The sequence below is a fragment of the Falco peregrinus genome, chromosome 1 (genome assembly GCF_023634155.1).
Source record: "Falco peregrinus isolate bFalPer1 chromosome 1, bFalPer1.pri, whole genome shotgun sequence".
In the NCBI taxonomy this organism is placed as follows: domain Eukaryota; kingdom Metazoa; phylum Chordata; class Aves; order Falconiformes; family Falconidae; genus Falco; species Falco peregrinus.
In genome coordinates this window covers 108,600,433-108,626,521 of record NC_073721.1, presented here as the reverse complement: position 1 = coordinate 108,626,521, position 26,089 = coordinate 108,600,433, and the positions used below count along the sequence as shown (strand labels likewise).

Sequence of the window (26,089 nt, the reverse complement as noted above, 5' to 3'; positions counted from 1 at the left end):
AGAAGGCAAGCCTGCAGATATGCCATTTCTAGAGAAGGAATGCAGGGCTGGAAGAGGCCCCCTCAGTCCGAGCACTATCCTTCTTTGCTGCAAACATCCCATCATCACCATCTTACCCTGCTGCATCATGAAAGGAAGTCAGGTTCCAGCCCTGCTTCTAGAGGAAAGCTCTTCTAGATCCCCATCCCTGCTGTAATCCTCCCAGGCTAAGCCTATTCCCAGCCCCTCCAGGCTCATCTGCCCACCAACATTTTCCTGAACCTCACACAATTATTCTTCTTCTTCCTTCCCACCAGCGCCCACCCTCCAATGTGCTACGGAGGACAGTTGTTTCAACCTTTCTGCAGATAAACATCACGGTCTTTTAGTCTCCTCTTACAGAGGACAACCATAGAATCACTTGGGTTGGAAAAGACCTTTGAGATCATCAAACCCGACCATTAACCCATGACTGCCCAGCCCACCACTAACCCATGCCCCTGAGCACCACAGCTCCGTGTTTTTTAAACCCCTCCAGGGACGGTGACTCACCCACCTCCCTGGGCAGCCTGTGCCAGTGCTTGACCACCCTGACTCAAGAAATTTTTCCTAATATCCAATCTGAACCTCCCCTGGCGTAGCTTGAGGCAGTTTCCTTTTGTCCTGTCACTTGTTATCTGGGGGAAGAGACGGACCCCACTGCCTGCAGCCCCTGACAGGCATTTGCAGAGAGCGATCAGGTCCCCCCTGAGCCCCCTCCTCCGCGGGCTGAACACCCCCAGTGCCCTCAGCCATCCTCAGAGGGCTTGTTCTCTAGACCCTAGAGACAGTCCATTCCTTCCCTGTGACAGGAAAACTCACTTTGTATGAAACGAGGAATATTCTTTGTATCTGAAGGGAACAGACCTCCCAACACAGGTCTTCTTCGGGATTGCTCACGGTGATCTCACGACTGACGGTGCTGCCTAAGCCGCTCGCCCCAAACCCAAAGCTCACACTTTGCTGCAGAGGGTTTTGCTCCTGCTCCTAATTGCAAGACTACGCATTCCGCAGCTCTGAATTTCTTCTGGTTTCTTTTACTTCAAAGTTACTTTAGACCTCAAGGACAGTGCTTTTCTCCTTGTCTTCAAGGAGCAAAGCTCCTCCACCCTCATCCAAATCCTCCCACACAGTGTGTTTCAAGCAAAGGTTTTCTTTGCATTAGAGGGGAGAGGCAGAATACTTGGATTTTGGTCATCAACAGAAACACAAATAAAATACATTTTCTGGAGAGAGGCTGGATAAAGCTGTGTGGAAACTGTCCGTTCACACAGTTGAAATGAACTGCCATCAGGGCTTTGCAAATGAAAACATATGTTCCCATCCTTGACCCTTCAAAGGGCAGGTGCGAGCAGTGCTACAGAGCTGCGCTGGGTGAAGGGAGCCCCAGAAGTGCACGGACCACTGCTTTGTGGGTCTGAACCCGAGCTGCACGTCACCCCACAAAGCCCGTCAGGTTTACTTCTACTGAGCCCTATGCGCGACATGCCATCATTTCACCAGTATTCTTGGCATCTATAGCCAGTTTCTCTAGACAGTGACTAGTCAAGAGGGTAACATTTCGTAAAAGAAAAAGACTATCAGGGCTTATTGCTCCTAGTTGCACTCATTCCTCTCCTCTATAAAAACACTAATTTCCTGGGCCAAAACTTTCTCATTCTCTTTGCTCCCCTTCTTTGCCTGAATCATGTTCAAGTTCCTCCCTATTTGGTAACCAGCTAGCTGCTTGTTAGATTGCAATTAGACATACATACATGGCACCACCTGCTACATGCTTTTTATTTCTTTTTGGCTCAGGAACAGCTGTTGGTTTCAGTTTTTGCAAATTCAGAGTGAAGGAGAAGAGGGAATTTTGGTTGTTGGTTTTTTTTTTTTTTTTACAGATGCTTTAATTCTTCTGCAGGATATCAGGGCACGTAACAAACTCAGAAGAAAATTTAATATCATAGATCATAATGTTTTACATAGCTTTGTCAGTGAAATAGTGGATGTTTAATGAGCTTACTTGAGGAGTCCCCAAAAATTATATAGGCCCACAACCACATATGTTTGTCCCCAGGGTCTGGGGCTTTTTTTGGTTTTTTTAAACCTTCTGATCTTAACAATATGCACAACCCTAGCCAAACAACTGGAATTTTTATAAAGAGATAGATAGGATATAAAATAAAGCAACCAATGCAGTAAAAACCTGCCAGAAGGTCAGATGGAAAAGTCTCATTGCTCTGGCTTGAATACTTCTTTTAAAAGTGAGGGAGACAAAGATACAGTGCATCATTTCCATGATTTTCAGTTCACTGACCCGTAAGTCAATCCTTGAATTTATTAATAATAGGGCATAATTTTTTTCAAAGTATTGTGCCGCATCAATTTTAAGATCTTTTGTCAATTCAGGTGTAAAAATGCAGCTAACAAACCTAACTGCCTGCTACTTGGTGTTTTGACAAACACAGTTGTGAGTTATTTGGGAGGAAATGAATCAGGCTATTGCAAAAGCGCAGGGCTGACCACGTCGGCCGAAGCGCCAGCCTCTCCTCTCCTCTCCGGCGGGCACGCAGCAATACACCGCTTGGCTGAGCGCTACGGGCTGCGTGCCGGCAGCAGGATCCGGCCTGAGCCACAGGATTAAAATCCCCACAAAAAAGCCTCGAGAGCTGTTCGCTGTTGACATGGTTCCAACTAATAAGTATAAACAAGAAGCATCTTACTTCATGGGAGTTGTTTGGTTTTGTTTTGGGATTTTTTTTCCCCTCAAACTTTCTATGTTAAAAATCCCGAATTGGTGATAAGTACAGCTCCCCCGTTAGAAGGGCTGTACTTTTAAAGTCGGGTTGGAGAATACTTACTATTCCCTCATCGAATTGCCGGGCAGCAGCAGTGTCTAAGCACACAAACATCTGCAAAACCTGTCCGAGAGCCAGGAAGGGATTTGGAGTTGTGAGACCGGTAGGCACCGCTGCCCTGCGGCCAAGTTTTCTGAAGCCGTATAAATTCCCTTGCAAAACTATAAAATTGTAACTGACTCCCTCCGCAGCCACTAATGCATGGAAGATCCAATGCCATGCTCTCCCTTCCCCTTCCCCCCCTTGCCTAATACCTTTGCTATTTCAAGCTGTCACCAGTTTATAGCTGTTTTCCCAGAACTCGCTGCTGTTGCGCATCTCCAGTCACATAGGATGGCAGAGCTGTACCTGTGCTGCCCCTCTTCACTCCAGTGGGACAGCCTGGTGGCACTGGGGCGGTGACACCCCAGTGGGCTCTAAGCTGGTTGGGATTTCTGCTCGGTTTCGGTAAGATTTAAGTCATAGAGCTCAATGAAAAGCTCTTACGGTTGTTCTCAAGGAATCAAAGTACAAAGGAACTAAGCATGTAGGGTGTATTTGCAGATGTATTTGCAGGTGTATTCAGGCACTCACTGATGTGAGCAGACGCTTGATAGAGGCTCTTTAAATGAGATTTTAAGTAGCATCTAAATAACGTGGCTCGCACTTATAACTCAGGTGCTTTTACAGTCTGCACTACCCAAGTCTCTCTGTACAGGCGGTTATGTGCCCTCCTGAATTCAGCCCCTTAACAGTTCGGGTCTCACTAAAATTTATAGCAAAACATTCCCTGATTCCAGTCACACACCATGCCCCCAGCTACATCCAGTCTAGCAGCCAGCCACCGCCAACCCCTCCCCCAGTTCTGGGCAGAGATGCACCTCACTCAGCCTCCCCCACCTCTGAGCATCACCACGGGAACATCCGTACTTACTGAAGACACCCAGATGTCCCACATAAGCTGGTGCCAATTCCAGCCATTGAGCAGGATGCATGGAAAGCCTCAGAAGCCGCAGCAGCCAAGCCTTAGCCCCCCAGGATGGGACCAGCACAACCTTTGGGACCCCATGGTTCAGCTGTGCCTTCCCATGCACAAACTGGTGAGCTGAGAAGAGATTTACAGGGCAAACCCTGTCCAAGCCTTTTGCTTTACAACTGCAAGTGTTACAGGGTTACACTTTCCCCTTAAATTCCAGCAAAAAAAACAGTTACTGACACAGAATATCACAGAGCTGAGCTAAAATTAAACTTGAGGGTGAAATTGCAAATTATGCTATTGATCAAGGCTAAAAGATTGATGTTCGTCATTTCAGGTTCCATTAATTCTACCACAGTGCAACAGGATGGCATCCTGGAATCCAATTTCCTCACTAACACTAGTCCTTCACATATTCTGATATATCTTGATTTTATTCAAGTCACTTAAAGTCACTGCTGTGTTTTCATTTGGCCTTCGTTTTCCCTTTTTTCACTGGGAGAAGTTTGTTTGGGGGTTTTTTTTGGTTGTTGTTTTTTTTTTTCATCTGAGTTGAGCTTGAAATCTGGTTTATAGCTTATTGATATTGTATTTTTGCTGTCTCAGATGACTGAAAAGCAAGTCACACTGGACGCCTGATGTGTATCCCGGGTCTGTAGGACAGGGAATGAAGCGGTATGCCATTAGGAGGGCGTATTGAGGGTGCACCACCTCCCTTACAAACAGGAAAGCAAGCAATCCCTGCTTGTTTCGTGAGGCAGACTGCATCCTGGGCTGACCCCTTCCTGCATGCCATTCTTAATTTTATGACACTCATTAAAACATTCAGTTGAGACCTGTCTGTATGCTCCTCCTGGCTGAGGGATGGCATTATTTCGATACTTTGGAATAATTTTCCCTATACCCAGCAGTGCCTCAATGTGAAGGCACTATGATCATGCAAAACCCTGATTGCTCTTATTAGCTTATGACAGATTGCAGTCTCAGCTTTGGAAAGCTTTCAGCTGAGCAAATGGCAGCCTGCCTTACCAAAGTGCAATGCATAAAAAGAGGGGAAAACAGGGGTGAATATTGTGCATAAGATGATCTTATTGTAAACCTTAACACAAAAAGGCTGCTCCTGCTTACAGCTAACATGCTCAATTTCTTGAAGAGGCTGGGTTCTAGAAGGCGACATAACTGTATCAGCTTACTCCTGCAGTTACTCAGATGAACTGGCAAAGCCAGTACCAACTTCTGTTTTCCTGGTTTTGGCAAATCCTCCAAGGTCAGTATCTGCCTTACAAAAAGGAGATATAACCACTGCAAACATACGCAACAGATGCTGCTCAACCACGTCCGATTCACAGGGTGTCAGCGATGTCCCTTTTGCTATGTCCTAGGCAAAGGGGCAGCTGTCCCTTTTGCTGTGTGGTTAGGGCACAAAGATCTGTGGTTACCGCTGGGGCACAGGTGACTCCGCATTGTGGCCGCAAAGCTGTGCTGCACAGCTTTCCCCTCCTCCTCCCTCCCCGTCCAGCTCCCTGTGTCACCTTAGCCTGTGCAACACAAGCACACAAGACTACATCATGTTAACAAGACTGTGGAAGTAACTACAGTACCAAAATAGTTACCAAATGGATTCCAGGTTCCTAAACCTGTAAATGAAGTGCAGTTACAAATTACAAAAAGAAATCACTCACATTTTCAGTGAATCATTACCTTTAACAAGGGAATGAAGGAAAGTATCTGGTTTTTCCTTTCTACTTGCTCCCCACCCTCAAACGTGCACAATACACAAGAAACTAAAGTCATGTCTCCTAGGGAAAGAATGAGATATCTGCAAAAAGCGTGCATGCCAGCCTCTCGGGGCAAAGGCTGGCATTGACAGTGGAAAGCACGCTACAGAGCCTGTTCTGTTGCTGCAGGAGAGAAATTTCTTCCTCCCTAGGTGGTTAAGAAATATTTAACTATTTCACTTTTATGAATATAAAGTAACATTAAGTAAAACTCAAGCAGAACTGCTAGGGTAAATTCCTATTATCATAGGATAAAACTGAATTAAATACCTAAGGGATAGAAAACATTTCTGGGCAAGCTGCATTTCTAATTTGTATGGTATCTCAAGTTTGGCGCTGTTACGTATTATTGAAGGAATGCTGAAATCATCGCTAAGGCAGAATGGTTACCTTTAATAGCACTGTCTTGTACCACTTGCTGTAATACCATGACCGCCTGACTATAAAATTACCCTGGCAACCTCAGCAGCAGCTAACAGAATAGCTCAGCACATTGTGTCACACAGGTTGCAGTTCCCAGCCTGCTAAAAAATACCTGATGGAACACAACAATTAATCCTATGACACGGCTATCGCTTCAGCACCATTAATCGGGTGACACAGCTATCGCTTCGGCACCATGCCAGCCATTTCTAAGATCCTCAAAACACTTGTACAGAGAGAGCGAGCTGATGCCTGGCAGGCCAGCGGTCAGGTATCAGATCTTCAGCAACACCTTGAAGTGCCTGCTTAGCTGCAACACGGGGCTCTGCCTCATCGTTTCACTGCGCGCTTCCTCCTTGCCAGGAGAGCAAGGATGCCAGTGTGCATAAGCAAGCTGTGGGCAGGCCTGATCCTGCCCCATGGACTTCAGCAGGACTCGTGCCATCAGCTTTAATAGGTGCAAGATTGATCAGTAAAAGATTTTTCACAAATAAATGCACCGATTAGCAGGACTCACACCAATTTTCAAGATTGAAACAAGGGTCCATAAGCCTTTTTAGGTGACAAGGACCTTCAGAAAACTGGTCCTTGCTCACTGATATTTTTTTTTTTCCTCCAAGATAAAGGATACACTACTACAGACCTAACTGATTTTACCTTTTCATTACTGCCACATTTACAACTCCCAACGAGGATGCTATTGCAGAGACATGCAATCCTGTGCTAGCTGCTGAATCTGTGCACAGAAAAGGAATCGATGGCATCAGTGCTTTGTCAGGGTGGTAGAAAAAGACAATGCAAAGAAACAGTGGCAAGCAGGAAAGCTCTCTAAAGGTGCTGATAGTTACTGAGACTCTGGGAGAAATACACTTAAAGTGGAATATTTTTTTTTTTCTTTGAGCATTGTAACATGTAGATCAATCGACTACACATTTAATCACACGGATGAGTTACCCCCAGATATTGGGTGCTGTACATTGTAGCACTTCATCGTTCCTCGGAGTGCAATAGTAGAGGGACTCCTCATTTTTGCCCCTGGCACAGCAATGTTCCTGCCAAATCCATCAATACTTGTCTCACATAGAGGTGGACACACCTAAAATTGTGCAAGTAAACTTCTGTTGTATTTATTTAGATATTTGGAAGAATCTGCAGGCTGGACGCCTACACAGACATTCAGATCTCCGGCCAGTTTAGTGGCCACAGAAGAGCTCCTGCTTCTGGGCGAGGGAGGAGTGTTCCCTCTCATACAGCCCGGGAGACAGAAACGGCTGGATGTGTGCCACTGGAGAAAACTATTCATTGGACTCAGCAACAATTGGAGACATTATTACAGTCCTTTCTGGAGAGAATTATGGAAAAGTAAAAGCAATGCTTATTAATGAGATGATTATTCATAGACTGTATTCATCCCTTGCTTCCTCCACCAATTCAGAACCGGCTGCTTCTAGGTCCCTTCCCAAAGTCTCACAATAACACCAGAACCTTCTCTGCAACTTTGACATCTGGAACAATGCTCCTGTATTTCTCCATCTTGCCACTTCTGTCTTCAGGCCTCCTCAGAGCCCACAGCTTGCTGCTCTGCTGGAACAGCTGAGTTTTTCCTCATTTGTTCTGCTATTCTTTCATGCTTCATTTCATGTAGGTCTAAGTATTTCATCTGTCTACAAATATCTGCGAATGTCTGCCACCATTCATAAAACAGTCTTATCTGAAGGCTGGCTGTTTTGAACTGTACCCATTGGATTTATGGGAAGTGGCTAATGAGTGATTGCACACCTTTTACATGGAAGGCGCAGTGAATGCAAGCCAACCACCAGAGCTGGCTCAAGACTTCTTATCAGCACAAGCAAACCAAGTTGCGCTGCCCCGAGGATGAATTGCCTAGGTTACACCCAGAGCTGGCTTTTTCTGCCACAGAAAAGTGAACAGGATCCAGGAAAGGCTCACATGCCCCATTTTCCTGAATTATCTGCCGTTTTGTACATTCTCACCCCCTCTCCTAGCAGCAGCAGCTGCCAGGCTGGTATGCAGGGCTCTGCCAGGGCCCATTCCACCATCCCTTATTGCTGCCTCCCTCGCCTGTGCCTAGACCTAGCCCTGCCAAGCACCAAGAGATTAGCCATGCTCAAAAGTAAGGAAAAATCCCAACCTCAACTCTGCCTATGCTTTCTACCTATGTATACGTCTTCATCTCACTAGATTTTATTTATATATGAGTCACCTTGCCTGACAGGTTGAAATAGCAAATTATATGCATCTTTATATACAGTATGTGCCAGTTTCCACCTTGCCTGTATTTTAACTTTTAATGAAATCTACAGCATGACATTACAAAAAAACCCACCTCTGCCCAAACTGCCAAGGTCACTGCTATTAACTGCTTCCCTCTGGTAAATAAATTAGGTAGGCACGTACATGCACACATGTTTGCATAGACATCTACCCCATTCAAAAAGGAATGTACTTGTTTTGTGCTTTCTTTGAATGACCAAATTGTTGCAGAGGCACTTAAAAAAACAAATACATACCAAAAAACCAAACTATAAAGCCAGCTAGGCACCACGCAGGGTGTAGAGCGGTATGTAAGGGCCTAAGTACATGCCAAGTTGCTATTAGGATCATGCCCCAGTGAAGTCTAAGCTCATGCTTTGTGATTAGAAAAGGTTTACCCTACTTCAGAAATTCCACAACACGCTTACTCCCTGAGCACAAGGCTGGAGTGATATGAGAGACCTTGTGCTGATCCCCTGCTGTGGGATACATTTTTTTTCTTAGACCACAAAATGCCTAATAGTTCATTCATATGCAATATATTCCAGCAAAGAAAGCAGCAGGGATTTACCCATACAAAAGTTGTAGAGCTGATGTTTTTGCTGTGCTCTCATTCCCCCTTCCTGCAAGATAAGGAGGGAGAACATAAAATACAATGAAGACTAACCCATTCTGGGAGGGAAGCAAGTCTGCACCGAAACAGTGAATTTTGCCTTGGAGGTGATGAATACAATCAAAGAAGAGCAAACAGTTTTGCACAGTTCACTACATCTGTGGAAAGAAATCCACGGCTCTGTTTTCCAGAGTCGGGACAAACTATCAGGTCCAGCCTTGCAAAGTGCTGGGTCAGCTCTGGAAAGGAAAAGGTAGCTTGGCAGAAATAGTAAAGTTGTTTAGGGAGTAAGGGAAAACTGCCAAATCCACAAGTCCTGATTACAATTAGTAGATTTAATAGACTCTTCTGTTACGAGATCTTTAAAATGTAAAAGAAAAGATGAGAGAATTTTTAGCCCTGTTCCAATGCGTGTAGTTACACTCGTGTACATTAGCTGCCCCAGGGCATCCCACTTCATTTGCAGTACACAGGCAGCAGAAAAGGGATGGGAACGGTCCCTTTGAGGGACTGAAGTCCAGAGAACATGTCTGACGTGCAGCACAGGGCCAGCCGTGTGGCTTCCTACAGAAATACAAGGGACATGCTGGCAACTGAGAGGATGGGAGAAGGAGCAATGCCAACTGTCCCTGGTTTCCCACCACCCAGCAGGAGGTAGGGCAACTGAACACAAGTGAGGCCAGCCCTGAATGCTGAAATGTCCCAAAAAACCAGAAAGTACAAAGAATTTCTCACAGCTAAGCATAAAATTAACAGTTAGGGCTGTTACATTTGTATTCCCTCCAGACCTGAGGCATGCCAAAAATAGTACAGTTGTCATTAATAACTGCTGTTATCATTAAAAAAGGCTGTTACATCATTGACTTAATACATCAACAAGAGACCACAACAGTCAAGAGATTCATTAATGAAGTCACAAAAAAGGCAGCTTGCTTTTGAAGCAGCCTGAGATAAAGACACATAGGAAACAAAATAAAGGATGCACTGATCTATTTTTTTTATAACATTATTCCTTGTAATTTATGTTTTTATAGTAATTATGTGCTGTCAGTGAATTCATATGAAGAGTGTGAATTTTTCATTTTACTGAGGGAAGATCCAATTTGCTATTCCCATGGGTGAAAAGCTGATTATGTATGAATTTGATAATCAGAAATGATTAATTATTTGGTTGAGACTGTTAGTCTTATAAACCTGGTTGGGTAGGCACAAACAAGATATGCTCTGATTAGAGGAAGAAGCAAAAATAACTGCACTAGCAGAAATTTCCATAAAACGCCTCTGCAAAAAGGAGTATCACAAAATTTAGACATAAATTAAGGAGTTAAATACAGGCCATCCCAGCATACATGAAGAACACGCACATAGGTAGAGGTTGCTTGCTCAGCACTGATAGATAAGGACTCCACTTGAACATTTACCCTTAAGAGGTGTTATGCAAAAATTATGAGTTATGTGTAATTATACTCTCCCACTTAATGTCAGGAGTGGCTCTTTTCTTCCCACACAGCCCTTGTACAAGCTGACCTACTTCATCAGGTTTTTATAATATTGCATTCTTCACCCATTTGGATAGAGTTGGATATACTGACTTAAGACGTTATTGTAGAAGACAGTGTAAAGAACCTACTGCCTTCTTTACTGTAACTCCTTTTGTCCCCCACAAGTTTCTGACAGTCTAGTTCTACGCAGCCACTTTGGTTATCGAGCAACATTCCATCCATGTATTGGGATCTCTTTCAGTTCCTCAGCCTAGTCAAAGTATTGGCACCAGCAAGGAGAAATAATTTCCCTCATCTTCCACCCTGCTTTTTTACCTCAGACATTAGGTGAGTATGTGTCTGCAATACAGTAAGATACCCCTGAGCAAATATACCAGTGTATTTCTACCACACGATAACCATGTTTGTATGTAGGTATACTGCTTAACAAAAAGAAAGAGAGAACTTTCCTGCTTCTCCTGTTTGAGGCGGCCTCAGGATTTGGTTCACATACTAAAACAAAACAAAACAAGAAAACAAACAAGAGACACAACAGGAATCCACAGATCTAGGAAGAAATCCAACCAGATTCTCAGGGAGTATGGAAAGAGCTCTTTTAAAAGGCCAGCAACGTGGCAGAGCAGAAGCCAGCACCCAGCAGGGCGTCCCTCATGCCGTGGAAGGGCTCAGAACCGCCAGCCTTCGCAGGGCATACAAGCCCACCTGCCCATGCCCACAGCTCCCTGCTCATGTCACACCCGCTCACAGCCCCCACACAAATTGCTGTGAAGATGAGGGAAAGGAACAGGAAAAGGAGAAATGAACGGAGGAATGGATGTAGGCAGCTTCCCATCAGCCCAGATGACTGATGTTTTCCCGTGCTCGTGCCTTACCTTAGAGGTAACCATCCCAAGACGCAGCTCCATTTCCCTGTGATGTCATTCCTTGGCTCTCCAGTAGAGATCAATAATTGCAGCAGCACTGGCTGCCTGCAGAAGCCTGGGGCCATGCCATGGAAACCCCTGTGTGGCCATAAAGAGAACACAGCAACTGAAGGGGAGGCGCAGGAAGGAACAAAGCTTACTCAGCTCCACAACCCCAAAGTAGTGCTCAAGTAGCACATGGCCCCAGAGCTGATACTCTGGGATGTTTTTTCTTGAGTGAAAAGTTTGCAAATAAATATTGATTTTGAAGACTTATACTGTTTGTACACATGAAGTTTACCCTGTGGGCCCAGATGTTAGTGCTTTATTAAACACACACATTAGAGGAGACTCGCAGCAAAGAATAGCGCGGCTGCTGCCAATTCTTCTCTGGCAAACCTCCAGCAGGAAATAATCCTGTGTCAACTATAGCTCTCCTCTGGTACCACACAGACTCAGACAATGCATCTGGTGGATTCATTTAAACATGTCCAAGTCTGCGTTTCATTGTTTTAAAGCATCAAAGACTTTTGCTGTTATAAATCATAACAAATAATCAATAATTCTGAACAATAAAACCACATGATAATAATGAGGCGCAGCCATTGCCAGTCATTGAAGGAGACTGTAAAAGAGAAAGGAAACAGAGTTACATACATTATAGTGTGTGTTATCTAAATGAATTTTTTGGAGACAAGGTGCTACAACATCTCTCATTTAAAAGGTGAAGATTTTTCTATACCAAAGAATCACCATAGTTAAAGAAATACAGTAAGAATTACTCCATTCCAGCAAAAAACTTCATGCGTTGTAACATCTGGGGAGCCAGGGAAACAGCAATGTATTTCCTAAAATACCTGGCATTGCTCCAGTGCTTTATCAGCATCCTTAAAATGCAGGCAATTGAAAAAACATCATTATTGCTGCATGATATGAATTTCAGACAAAGCAAAAAGTTCAACATAATTCCATACAAGTCACATCTGATTTGGATCACCCTGTATAATACCCAAGCAGTTTAGGAGACTAAATCCTTTTTTTCAAAACTGTAATACAATATTTCCATGTGTACTTTGTGCAGCAAACTTAAGTGTTCCGTCTTCGGATATGGACAAGAAAAAAGTTAAATAAAGGGTCAAACTTTTTTTTAAAAAATGCTAATTTAGTAGGTGCTTTTAAAAACAACCAGAAGTGTGTATACTTATACTCAGGAGTATCTGGAACCCACAGACTCTGTATTACTTACTGCTCATATTGAGAATTATCACTGAGCTAGACACATGTGCGTTTGTGGACAACAGTCCTTGTGTTTACTGTCTCATTCTTCCCACAGCAGTTTTGAAAATTTGGAAGTGTTCATCAGACCAGATTATAGTTCAGCTGCAAACACTAATGTTAAAATGCATTTGTCAGAAGCCACAGGGACCTTGTAATCAAAAGGCAACTCTGGTTGGCTTCCAAGTGACAGCATTACAGAAAACACTGCTGTTTGGGAGTCAGAATTCTTCTGATGATACAAATACCATGCTTGAGGGAGCCAGCCTGATTGACTAGGGGATAAATTTATGACCTTCCACTCTGGGTACTATGTGGGCTACAACTGAGAGGGATGTTACTCTTGTTCTTAGTCTCCTGACCTCCCACATTGTCAAATCTGGCTCCCATTAACTTTGCTGGGACAGACATTTTCTGTGGGAACCAGATCTGAGTTACAACCCTATCCTTCATCCTCTCTGAGTGCTTGGAACTGCCGTTTCCTTTAAGATTAGGTACCAAAACATAGCCTTTGTTTTCTGCAGCCTTGGTCTGGAGTATTCCCTACCAAAAAGGTTAACGCTAAACTCATTTGCTCATTTAGAGATGGCCAACTGATTTCTAACTACCACACAACAGAAATACAATCTCAAAGAGAAACTGTATTTTAGACCATAATGTAGCTACAGAGCTAAAAAATAATTTTATAAGATCAGCTGATCCTCCATTGACAGACATCAGTCAGTGCCCTGTCTTTTCATCATGCGTAAAATTAGCAGAGCTGGGAGAAGTTGGTGAGGTCAGGACAAGATTGCTGCAACTCTGTGCATGACCTGTGATACTGCAAGCCTGCTGCTATAAGATGAGAGGGGGCTGATCTCTTCAAGTTACCTAACTGCTTTGATAAAGGATAGCAGTCCAAAGAGATTTTTTTCTAATAAATTAACTTCTGGAAGTTACCGTGCAAATCTGAAGAGTAAGATCCAGCAGCAATGCTATAATGCCTCTTTAGAATAACTTCCTTACAGAACTGGATCTCTGTATGTTAAGTGTGGCCAGCAAGAACTTTTCTGGAAGGTCCAATTAATAGGAGAATGAAAAAGCCAATGCAAAATAAGGGCACAATTGCTGTAACACAGTAATTCTGTGCTTTTTGTTTAGTGCAGTGGTATGGAATAGGTAAGGAAGATGAATGTAGCCTAAATGAAAAACACAGGAGCAGTGTTTACATACAGCCAGCAGTAAAATTGTTACTCAGAATTCCACACCCCGCACATACCTTAGATCTTCACTGAATGCGTTGAACACCAGATGTGGCATCTGCCATCTTACACCAGCTGGTGGATACTTTGCACCTACAAGTGGGAGTGAATAATGGGGAAGAAAGTCATCACCACCCCCCTTCCTCTATGCCTTTTCCACCTGTAGCACAAGGGCCTTTTGCTGCCACCGCCTCCCGGTTCAGGGAGGTCTTGGGATGTTGGCCAAGGAAGGTGGGAAGAAGGTGCCAACTCCGTGCCAACTCTGATGAAGTCAAATGGCAACAACGAGACCCAAGGTAGTAGAGATACTTACCTAGTCTTTGCCAAGCCTGTGAACTGCCCACAATGCCAGGCACTATGGTATCAAAAGGACACCCTTTGTGCATTCTTTGAAGTAGCAGAGGTAACCTCTGCAGTTTGAAATACCTGTGAGGACTCCCCGAAGAAAGCCTTAAGAATCCCGAATGAACAGAACAAACCAAAGAAACAGCCATATGTCAAGAAACTCAGTTAGCAGAGAGAGGTTCAAAGAAGAAAGATAAAGACCATGTAAAAATACCAGTCAGAAAATAATCAGCTCAGTATCACAATAGCAGACGTTAATCTGAAGGGCTAATTTTATTCACAAATGAAAGCCAAAGAGCCAAGGCTGCACCAGATTTTGCAAGGTATACGTGAAGCTCTAATGATTCAAAGAATGCAGCATCCTCAAAGAAATAAACAACCTTCCCAGGAACACAAAAATACGTTTTAGTCAAGCAGAGGAAAGAAAAGTTGATTCTTCCAATTACAAAGTTATAATTTCAACACATGTAAGGTCAGTATCATGATCCACTTGTTTACTGTGACTAAAGAGAGAAATACAATAAGAAATCATCTGAATTAGCATCAGGAATCTGGACTTGTTCCTCAAAGAAAGTTCATAGCGTGGCTGGTTAAACACCAGAGCCAGCTACATAGAGATGCCATAGCATCTCCTGGCCTGATGATTTTGATAAAGAGGTGAAGCAAACAGCAGTCCCAGGAGACCCACGCACCTTGCTGTTGTACAGAAAGTTTATAACTGCGCAATTCATTATCGCCCTGCACGTTATGAGGAACGCCTCAGACATTGCCAACAGAGTTTGCTTAGTCTCCTTCATAGCTCTTCCAAAAACTTCCCTTTACTACAGTACTTTCTAGTAATAGACAACAGCTCAGGCCGCTGATGCACAGAGACAGCGTTACATGATGCTGGCTGGCTGTTAACACCATACTGGCACCCCCGCATGTGCCTCACTCGATCTGCTGCTCCTTAGAATGCAGTTTGGTAGCGAGCTCTTCAGGGCAGGGCGCGAGCTTTTAGCCCATGCTTGCTTAATGCTTAGCAAAAATCAGAGCTCCTTTTACAGTGATAACACAAACAATAGTGAGATTGTTAGAACAACAATGAATATGTAAGTACCATAACATTTTAAGAAATTAGTTTGTACCTTAGCCTGTATCAGCCAAGGAGCAGCAAGGACTGACTGCTTCCTACGGGATGCAAAACTGGGAGCCATGTGCAGCAGCACAACCAACAGAGCAGAAGCCACCCTACGGTACCTGAGCAAGGGTAACGAGGGAAGTGTTGGGACAGCAGACAGGTGTAACCAGGAACCCAGATCCTATAAACAAAGCAATGTCAAGGTGCCACCAGAAAACCAGCGCACAGGTCAGGGTGATGCCTAGTGAAGGCAACCAGGGGCAGACACACCAAGCGGCCTCCACAGCAGGACTATCCAGACACAAGGCAGACTCCAAGCCAGACCAGGAGCTCAGTCTGCAGAGCAGAGCCTGAACCAGCAGAGCCCATCAGCAAAGCCAAGCAGTTCTACCCCCCAGCTCATACAGGGGTTAAAAGCCCACGACTGAGCTTATATGGAGCTCCTGGGCCCATGGGCAGAGGGTGTGGGTGGAGACCCTGGGTGAGGATGTTTAGGCTAATTAAGGGCAATTAGTGCCCTCAGAGCCACTATGTTACTGACTGCTAATGCTAAAGTAATAATGATAGTCAGATTTTTGCCTAATGTTACTCATCAAGGATAAGTTTGACTCAAGATAAATGTTATTTTTATAACTATGTGTCTTAAATTTATCTTTCAAAGCCTTCTAATGTAGTTATTAAAGTAGTCTGGTTACACATACATAGAGAGATAATCTAGTTTAAATGCTTGGGTATGATTTATGCTGCATTTTAATGGACCTGTTCTGAGACAGGGGTTTAAAATGTATTTGAAATGACTTATGAGAAAACTGTTTATAGAATACTTCGTTGAAGGCCCCTGTAGTAGTTCACCCAAAACACCAGTAAATATGCCAGTATTGCTGTCATCCATAGGCTATTTTAAGTACCAGAGTCCTAAAATAATGTCAATACAAGGATTAACAGAGGGCTATGAACAAGGAAGACAGCGTTTATGGATAGTTTGCATAGATGTTTCATGCCTCTGTACTGGGGGATTGCTTAAGATCTTCCTCCTGGGCTGAAGAAAAAAATATGTCCCCAACCTTCGTGTCCTGCCTAGCATACTGCTAGAGAACATCCCTGACGTTCACACACCAGTCCCACCTCGCTTCACAGCAGCACATAAGGTTGTTGTAGTCCTCGCTCTGACAACCTTAAAGCTCTGGGGCTTAGTAATTAGGAGACGAAAAGATGAAGTGTTAAAACAGCTGGGATGGAAGGAAAACGTAACCTCAGAAGTGAAGTCAGACGCCTGATAGAATGTCTTAATTTTAAAATGCTCTCTGAGTACAAATAAAGCCTAGAAATGTTATATTCTTTTTTAAAAAAACATTGGTTTTCCACTCAATCACAATGAATCTGAAACATTACCTGTCACAGCTGGTAACTGCAACTGGAGCCTGATTCAGTCTCAGGAGATTATTACGCCATGCAGATACTAGTATCTCAAACTCCACAGTATGGCTGGTAAAATCAGTTTAACGATCCTTCAGGAAACCAGTGACAGACTGAATAGAAAAGCAACGGATGACCAAAACTTCTGTAGAAATGCTAAAGAAGTTTTGGATCAGGTAACTACCCTGATGTAAGTGCTTTCAGGTTCATCTACAACTGTGAATACTTTTTTTTTTTTTTCCAAGGGAAATGCACCTAGCTGCAAATTCTGCTGAGTTTATATAATGTAAAAGAACCAAGAGGTTATACTTCTGTTCCCTACATCCACTGTACTGCAGCAAAAATATGGGTATCTCTCATTACTGAAACAAGGAAAACTGAATCCTGAAATGACAGACTGACAGGATACCTCATTTATTACTGTAATACTATCATAATGGATTGTTACTGTAGAACCCCAGCGCATGCTCAGACCCCCTTGTATTTGGTAATGTGAAGAGAGAAAAAAATAAAACTGTTCTTTGTGCCCTGGGCAAGTCACTAGCTCGGTAGAATGGGACATAGTAAATGTGTCCAGACACACTGACGTATTGGGAGTGGCAAGACACATGAACGATACAGGGGAGCCTGTTCTCACCATTGCACTCCATATTGCAGTAAAACTTTGTTCTTTGGGATTAGGGGGCATTTTTGCCAACACCACGATAAAGAGTTTTCAGAGGAGCTGTTTGGAGGGCAGTGCAGTGCAGAGGTTTCAATAACCTTCCCGTGAACTGAGAGGAAACAGGAGAGCGCAGAAACGACAAAGAGCAACAGACACTGGAATTGTGGCCTTGTGCGTTCCTACGTGAGAGAACACAGAGGCTAAGAAAAGGTTTAAAAGTGAAGCTTATAAGGCAGAAAAAGCTACTGTGATGAAGTATAGTGACAAAAGGAAGTTTCTTTTGAAGCAGTATTGCAGCCAGAAAATAGGATAACACTGCACAAAGAGAACAAAGTGATTGTTATGTATTTTGTAAGAAAAGTTGTATGCCAAATGGGGAAAGCCCCATTGTTGGGAGCTTATCATTACAGTGAGTAAAAGGCCAGGAAAAATAATAATAAAAAAAAGCTGCTCTTTAAGCCAAATATTATGGCTGTTCACCTACAAAACTACCTCTAAACCACAAGAAATGCTTCAGTTATCGCTTCTTTTAATAACAGGCAAGATAGTATCTCTTTAGTAGCAAATAAATCATTTCTAAAAGAGATACATTGTCAAGTATTTGCAAAGTACAGAACGAACCCTGCGTAGTCTCCATTTCAGTGAACAGGGCAGAGACTTCCCGTTGCTTTGCAGAAGCTGGCACAGCTCAGGGTGACTATCACAGATCTTAACATCGTGATGCTTTCCCTTCTGCAGTGTGGGTGCCTAAGAGAACCTGGCTGTTTTTTGCAACTACAAACCTTAACATAGAACAACAAAAAAAAAGCCTTAAACATGCCCACCCAGAGGGGTGCCGACACAAACGTAGCTACTTTGGCTGGTGTCACAGAGCAACTACACACATGTTCAGCATTTTGAGGGCAATTTGTTGGCATAAAATTATTCTTGAAGGCAAACCCAGCTGTTGAGTGATGCAGCTCTTTCCCCTGGTTACAAGTAAGAATATTGACTGATGGCTGTACTTCAGATCAATCAGATTCGATTATTTCAATTGCGTGACTTTTAATTGTAACAGTGCTGCTGGCAGAGGCTCCAGCACGTGGGCAGCTTCGCACCAGGGACTAACTGCATAACGGCTGCGATCCCCACATCGACACCAGCACACCGGCACGGAGACCACCGACACAACCGCAAGAGCCGCGGCCGGGCCGGAGGGCAGAGGCAGCGTGCGGGAGCCCCGTGCTGCGGGAGCCCCGTGCCTGCCCCGCTGCCACAGCGGCTCCCGCAGGCGCCCCGCTCCGCCGCAGGGCCGGGGGCCGCGCACCTGCCGGACGGGCGGCGGGGCACCAGCGGCGAGCGCTGGGGCCGAACGTTCGCCTGTCGCGACAGGCGGCCCGCCGCGCGCCGCCGCCGCCCCGCGCAGCCCCAGCACGAGCGGCGGCGGGAGGCGCGAGGCCGCGCGCGCGCTGCCTGAGGGGCCGGGCGGGCGCCTCCGCCGCAGCCCCCGCGGCCGCCCGGGCCCGCCGCGCCCTGCGGCTCCGCTCTCCTCCCCGCGGCAGAAAATGCTGGGCCCCGCCGGCCGCCTTCCGCCGCCGCCCTGAGAAGCAGCCGTCCTGCCGGTGGCCCTTGTGGTGCGGGCCGCGGCCGGCGGCACCCTGCCTCACGCTCAGGTAAGGGGGCCGCGGGCCCGGGCCGCCGGTTGAGGCGGCGCGCCTCTCCCGCCCGTCGCCCGCAGCAGCGGAGGCTCGGGCAGGCGGGAGCCGCGGGTCCCTGGTGCCGGGCGGGCGTCCCGGGCTCCCCGCGCGCCGGGGCCGGGCGGCGGAGCGGGCCGTGCCCTGCCGTGCCGGGCGGAGGGCGGTGGAGCGGTCCCGGAGTGATGACGCGCTTCCTGCCCTCCCCGGCGGGGGTCTGCGCCTGGAGTCCGCAGCGGCGGCAGCTGCGGGCGGCGGCGGAGCAGGCGGGAGCGGGCAACAGGCGAGCGGGGGGGAAGGAAGGAAGCGAAGGAGCGGCGGGGCTTAGGCGCTTTGCAATGCTCCGGTAACGGCGTTCCCGGTAGGAGCCCGCGAGGACCCCTTCTCCCGCCCTGCCCCGCCGTTGCACGTTGCATGGAGTGCCTGGTCCGTGCCGAGCCGCCGAGAGGGGGAAGACTCCGCGCAGGGCTGAGCGGCGGGGGCGCCGAGCCGCTCCTCTCCGTGCCGCCGCGTTTCGCACGCAGACACCGCGTTGCCGCCGGGCGGGCGGGCAGGCGGCGGCTGCCGGTGCGGCGGCGGGAGGCGGGAGCCGCGCTCCGTCCGGCACCGCCTCGCACAACAAGTTGCCGGTTCCCGGGAGGACAGCGCGAGCCCGGACCCGTGCCCGCGGGGCGCCGGCTGCCGCGGGCCGGGGGGGGGGCTCCGCCGCCGGGCGGGCCGAGCCCCGGGGAGGGGGAGCGGCTCCGGCTCGCCGTCCCCTCGCCAGGAGCCGGGGCGGGAGGGCGAGCGCGGTCCGTTGGTATTGCCCCGCCGTGCCGTGCGGTCGGGGCGGGAGGGAGGTGCTGGGGCGGCCGGCTGCCCCCGGCGCCTCGCAGCCCGGCCGGGGAGCTTCGCCTGGCCGCGCCGGGGGGCTTTGCCCGAGGGACGGAGCTGTTCGCCGCTGGGCGCTGCTGGCGACCGCGATGGAGAAAAAAACCTTTCCGCAGCACGGTGGGAAGCGGCGACCTTCCAAGGACGATCGTGCCGCGTGTGTGTACGCGTGTATCTGTACCCATCTGTCCGTGCACACGCCTGCTTCTTCCCACCAGACCCACGGCTCGGCGTGGAAGGGGGTCGCGGGCCCGTCCCGTAGGGCCACCCCGGGGGGAGGGGAGGACGCGGCCGCCCCCGCACAGCGCAGACGCGGGTGGGTGGGCGAGCCGCGCTGCTCCGCAGCCTCCCCGTCCCCCGGGCCGGCCTGGGAGCGTCCCAGTGGGCAGCAGGCTCGGGGCTGCCTGCCGGCGGGAGCATCGGGGCTTCGTGGCCACCACTGGCCAAAGGGCAAACCCTCCTTGGGTGTGAGGCGGTGTTGCGTGTTTGACAGGGCCTGGCCGCGCTGTGGGCTGGGGTCCCCCTGCGTGACCTGGCACCCCTCTTTCTTCCGTGCCACCCTAGCTGATGGCTCAGGGGCGCGGGGCGCGGTCTTGCCGTTGGGTGACGAGCGGCCCCAGCACGGTGTCGCTGCTTGGGCGCTGCGTGGGAGCACCTGTCCGGGAACCGGGGCCCCCGCCGTCTTTGTGCTCACCTTCTGTAGAGCTTTTGTTCTGCTGACCAGCCACTTCCAATTTATTTAGGCTCTACTTCTTGTGCGTTAAGATGCTGCTGCGGTGTCTAGTTAGAAAGTTCGTGGGAATGTTCACTGATTGAAAAAACTGTCGGATGAAACAATTGTTCGCTTCCCGCCAAACCTTTTAAAAGTTTATTTTGCAGACCTGCATTTTAGAGCCAAGTGTAAGCCATATTAAGTTTCAAACCACAAAGCTAGTTCTGAGTTTGAAGGTACATTATTCAAAGGCGTTGGGAGTTCTGCATTGTCAAAAGAGCCCAACAGCGATGGAAAAATGTCTGTATGATTAAAAAGCAAACAAGCAGCATGTTTGAGAGATTGCTCTTGCTAATGTAAAACATCGCTTACTCATATGTGCATGGCAGTGTGGTGCAAGTATGAGCGCAAGCTGCCAGTGTTAGTTACAAATGCCTTACAAATTGTAGTATATGAAAAGCTTTCATATCTGTTTTGAGATAATAGTCAGCCATTCTTCCAACGGTACAGCTGTTAGCTAAGTTAACTGTGAATAAAGTTGGCTGAACTACATTTTCTGCTTTAATTTTCAAAACGTGACATTTTCAAGGCTGTGCCTTGAGACTGAAGGTTAATGCGCAGCTGGGGGGAGGGGGGCGGGGGGAATCTCTTGCCTCTGGGAAGTGCATTTTATGTGAGTTTTGTAGTGTCCCATTTAACTCCCTGGTCACTGCAGAACTAAAGGGTTAAGTGGAATTTTAGCTTATCTGTTGGAGGCAAAATTATTGAACTTAAGAACGCTTCTTGTTTCTGGTTGCTGATCTGAGTCTCTGGGTTAACTGTGACAAACTTGGCCAATATTTAAGTTCTGAACCTCAGTATAAAATTCGATACAGACCATAGCAATTTCATATAGGATACCCATTCATGTTACCATTCAGATTATAGCAGTTTACCCTGAATAATTGTCCTGTGTGTTCGTAGAGTAACATCTGTTGCATGATATCATGTAATGGAATGTAGTACAGCCTAATTTAAGTTGATTTGAAATGTTGCCATTATACTGTAGTTAGTGCCTGAGAGGGTGAGAGGTTTTTTTATGTATGTGTGATGGATAGATTGATTAGGAGTAGATGATGTTGAGAAATACGAACTCGCATTTTAACTGCAAAGGATTAAGTGGTTTTATTCTGAGCTTGGTTTATTGTGCAGTTTTTCTTAGGTTTCTTTCATCATTTGCCAGCTAATCTAATCACCGAATTCTACTTACATTAGGAAATGCATCTATAGTTATAAATATAACTGATTAGTACAAAGCACCACTACAGTAGATTCAAGTCTTTTATTTTGGAGAGGGAAGAGTGGGCTTGAAAGAACTATCTGGCTGTGGCATAGCTTGAACTGCATAATTTTCATGATGACTTAAAAGTTTTGCTGTGAAAACCTTCTCTTATTTGGTATTGTTTCCACAAAGATTTGGCTCCGCACAGCAAGCATTTTCTGAAGCATCAATATTTGGGTTTTGTCGCTTTATATGCTTACCTATATAATATATATCTATTAAATCTGTGCAAATGCAAGGTCTAGGCAGCTTCCAGAAATGCCAGTACTTCATTAGTTACCACAGCTAGACAGCAGTACAGACATCCACCTCCTTCCTTCTCATGGCATTGTGGTGTCTGACAGCTGTTGGGATGTCTGAGTTGTGTATCAGTCTTGTATGTTCACGACATTTGAACAATACCATTAGCTGAAGCGTTGTTCCAATCCATAATTTTGCATTAAAGTACTGAAAACACCATCTGAAGTAATTCTCAGCTCCTAGTCCTGTCTGACCCTCAGAGATTTCAATAAACTGCCAAATGTGTAGGCACCCTGATTTTTTTTGAGATGTGCAGAGTTTCTTGCTGAGAAGTTCTTATCCAGATGCTGCCTTTGCACCAGGCTGTAATTAGGAAAGAAGTGTGAATGTGTTTACAGACCACTGTATCCAGCTTTCAAAAAATCTTTTTTTTCCCCCCCCTGCTCTTGAATCTTTAAAAGGTTTGGCAAGTCTGCTTATGCATGTTTCTGCAGACAATAGAATGCTGATGCAAACTGAGAACAGCAAACAAAATGGTTGGGTGTTGTTGCAAAGCAAATGGGGGGAGGCTGTCTTCATAGGTGGTATTTTGCATATTTGGTTTCATTTGTTTACTTTTGGATTTTAGTTTGTCAGTTGGGACAAATGTTACTGGTATATAGCTGGAAATTGTAGTTTCAGATAGTCCTGTCTGTTGGTACCTGGAGGTGAATGCAAGTTTTCGCTTCTGGGGTTCTGCTTTTGACCACACATGGTTCTAAGAATATAAATTAAATTGAACAGGAGAACTTTTGGAGATGGGGAGATGCAAATGATAAAGCAGAGGGGTTTTTTTGGGTTTTGTTTGTTTGTTTGTTTATTTGTGTTTTTTTATTTCTTGTCAGAGTAGCCTGGCTTCCAAGTTCCAGAGGCTATGTTAAGTAGAATAATCTAGGCTTTTACAACTCTGTGGATGAGATTGTTATGATTATAGACATCATGTTGTGTCTTAAGCTCTTTTATGCCTTATTTTTCTTGTTGTGATTAAACAATCCATTCCTTTTCAAAAAGAATGTCTGGTTGCCTTGAGGATAGCCCAAGCTACTTGGATAAGTGCTAGGCTGATCCCCAGGGTGCTGAAATCCTGGATCTGATCAATATTCAGACGATTGTGGCCTTCTGTCTGTGGGTGCGGTAAAGACATGCCTTTTGAGTGTGAGTGATATGCTTGGGGATCAGAAGGTGGCGTGGGGACTGTGGTTAGTTATGATGCCAGACTTGTAACTGCAAACACGGACTTTTCTAGGTTTCTGTCCCTGCTAATGCTGCTGAGAAAACATTTCGCAGTAGTGGCAGAGAACCATTTCCCTGGGTGTGTTGTATGCACACATGCTTATCTTGGAGTTGAGTTTGAATTAGCCTGCATACTTGAAACAATTGTGATAACGTTTTGATGTTTTCCACTTCCAGCTGCAAGTTGGGATTCCATCCCCAGAGGTCCACCCCCTCAATTCTCAAAGATCCAGCGCCTTTTTACCCAAGCATCTTCATAAAGCTAGAAAACGCACTGACTGACTTCGCAAGGTGAGGATGACCATACAACAATAAGTCTTGTCTTAAAATATCTTTACAGTACTACAGTGCTGACTTCTTACTTGTAGTCCATTTATTTGGCAGCAACCAGTTGGAACTTCTGCCAAGATGGGTCAGGCTGGCACATGAAACTGCCTTCCTTGCATTCTCAGTAGGTAGCTCATCTTTCTGTGTTTGGGCAGCAGGGAGAAAGCGTGAACTGAAGTGAATTGTAAATGAGCCTTGTGTCTTTCTTCACTGGCAACTTTTGTAAGGTCGAGATTTTTTATTTCCGAGAGTGACGTGTAACCCAGGAATAAGCAGGAGGCTCTCAGTCTTCAAAATCACAGCAAATAACAGTTGAGGTGATAAAGAATTGATGGTACTACATGGGCTATTTTGTTTTTCAAGTTGAATAACAATTTACATTCATCAGCTGTGGTACAAAGATGTGTTGCTATAGTATATCAAAGTGTTTTGTGTTTTGCTGAAGTAGTGTTTGGCGTAGTGTTGTGATAACCTCTTAAACAATAGGATTGTCTTCAGCTTAGAAAGGTCTTCAGAGTTGTGTAAATGCTTTTCTTATTGCATATTCTTGTTTGTTTTCATATAATGATCTCTTACCTTTCTTGGGAGTTGATATATGTAATATGGTTAATAGCCCTTTGTTTCAGCTACCTGAAGTCTAGCTTATGCTGTGGCTTGTTTACAGAGGTGGTATGCGCTAGTGGGAAAGCTGTGGTTTCTCTGGCATGTGAAATTTAAAGTTTGGGTATAGATGACATAAATATGTGAGCATAAAACAGTTTGAAAACTTACTGACAGTAAAAATCAGGCTTGAATTTGTACAGGTGGAAACATTAATTAGCCTTAAAGGCATAGATGGCAAATGACTTTTACCTTTGTTCAATTTAAATGTGCCAAATGCTGCATGGCGGGACACAGCAAGGTGGCATTTGGCAGAGAGAACAGAAGCAGCAGAGGTAGGTTATGAATGTCTGACAGAAATGATGATCCCTGTTGAAGAAAAGACCTATGGTAACCCAATGGGAGGGATTGTGGTGGTGGGGTGGGAGTGAAGCACTTAATGCGTAAACAGAATAAAAATGTTGAGATACCAGGACAGAGCTGAAATTTAGCAGTGGGGCTACAAATGAATTTGTGAATAAACAAGATCAGGAAGCTGAACTTGAATGCTACAGCTCCCTATAGCCTGCCAGTTTTAAAATTCTTCCTTGTAATTTTCTCATTTTTCACTGAAAGATTTTCTTAGATTAATTTTTGTTGTAGTGTAAGGAAACATCTCCTGTTGGCAGGGAGGTATCTGAACTATCTGGGGAAAGGATCAAGTGGGAGCCACTACTGCATAGCTGCAATGCAGGGTCAAGCAGAAAGAACCAGTGGCACATCTGCTGGGTCAGGGTATCGCTAAAGTCACTGTTACACAGAGGAAGAGATTAATGTTTGACTTCAGTTTAAAAAAGCAAAGGCTGTGGGAAATGATATCACTTTGTTGTGATGTTTAAAGCATTCTGGAAAATTTATGTGCAACAGCTGAGGATGTACAGATCCCAGCGAGAACCCAAGATCATGTAGTATGTACCAACCCTGAAAAATATTTGTTTGGTTTTTAATTTAAAAAAAAATCAGTGGCTGTGTTTGCAGTTGTGAGTAAGGTCCAGATCAGCCTGATTGCAGTTGAGCAGGCAATCCAGCTACACTGTGATACTAACCAGGCTTGAAAGCAGCTGAGGAAAAAAGCACAACTGAACGTACAGAAGGCTGAAACCTGTGAAGAAAGTGTAATTAACTAAACTTTGCCTGGTGAGACTGGACAGACCAGGCTATGGATTAGGCACAGAACAAACCCAGACATGGAGAGAAGGGGAGCTGCAGTGGATCTAACGGGCTTTGTCAGAGGCCTTTGTATGTAGAGGACATGGATGTGTAAGGGGTCAGTTCAAATGGGTTCACAGGTGCTGCATGGGCAAGTGATGTTTTTTCCTCTCTCTTTCCTTAGAGAGCCAAGAAAGTGAAGGCCAGGCTAAACAAAATGAACTTTTCCCAGGAGCAGGAAGATAATCTGGTGCTACCTGCATCTGTAGCTGTGGGTAGTTGGAGCACCTGAGACACTTTAGTCTTTCTCCTCTCCTTTTGTACACTGCCTGTTGTTTTATTCCAAATGGGCAACTCATTCCAGAACATGCAGATACTCACCTCTTACAGGGAGATGCTTAGCCACTGCTGTGTGGCTGTTCCTGAAGAAATGGTCTGGTCCTGAAAATCCCCATTGTAGTGGTCAGAGCAAACCATCCAGCATCAACATAATGCCTTCTAGTGCCATGGAAAATAATTA

General features: G+C 45.7%; 2 protein-coding genes across 4 annotated transcripts in view; one reads left to right on the top strand and one right to left on the bottom strand.

Annotated features, from left to right (window-relative positions):
* LOC101922262 (C2 calcium-dependent domain-containing protein 4C-like) overlaps window positions 1-11,406 on the bottom strand; it is a 28,316-nt gene extending 16,910 nt beyond the window's left edge. The window contains exon 1 of the mRNA XM_005240726.3: window positions 11,276-11,406. Coding sequence (XP_005240783.2) covers window positions 11,276-11,391 — 116 coding nt within the window. The 5' untranslated portion in view covers window positions 11,392-11,406. The remainder of the gene's footprint in view (window positions 1-11,275) is intronic.
* A 6,504-nt stretch (window positions 11,407-17,910) lies between these two features.
* Window positions 17,911-26,089, top strand: part of TLN2 (talin 2) — a 203,837-nt gene continuing 195,658 nt past the window's right edge. For 2 of the 3 annotated variants that reach the window (XM_055806981.1, XM_055806968.1), the window contains exons 1-2: window positions 19,240-19,400; window positions 23,632-23,745. The gene's annotated coding sequence lies outside the window, so the exon portion shown is untranslated. Of the gene's footprint in view, window positions 19,019-19,239; window positions 19,401-23,631; window positions 23,746-26,089 lie in introns of those variants that run through there. The other variant, XM_055806974.1, reaches the window with a different exon arrangement.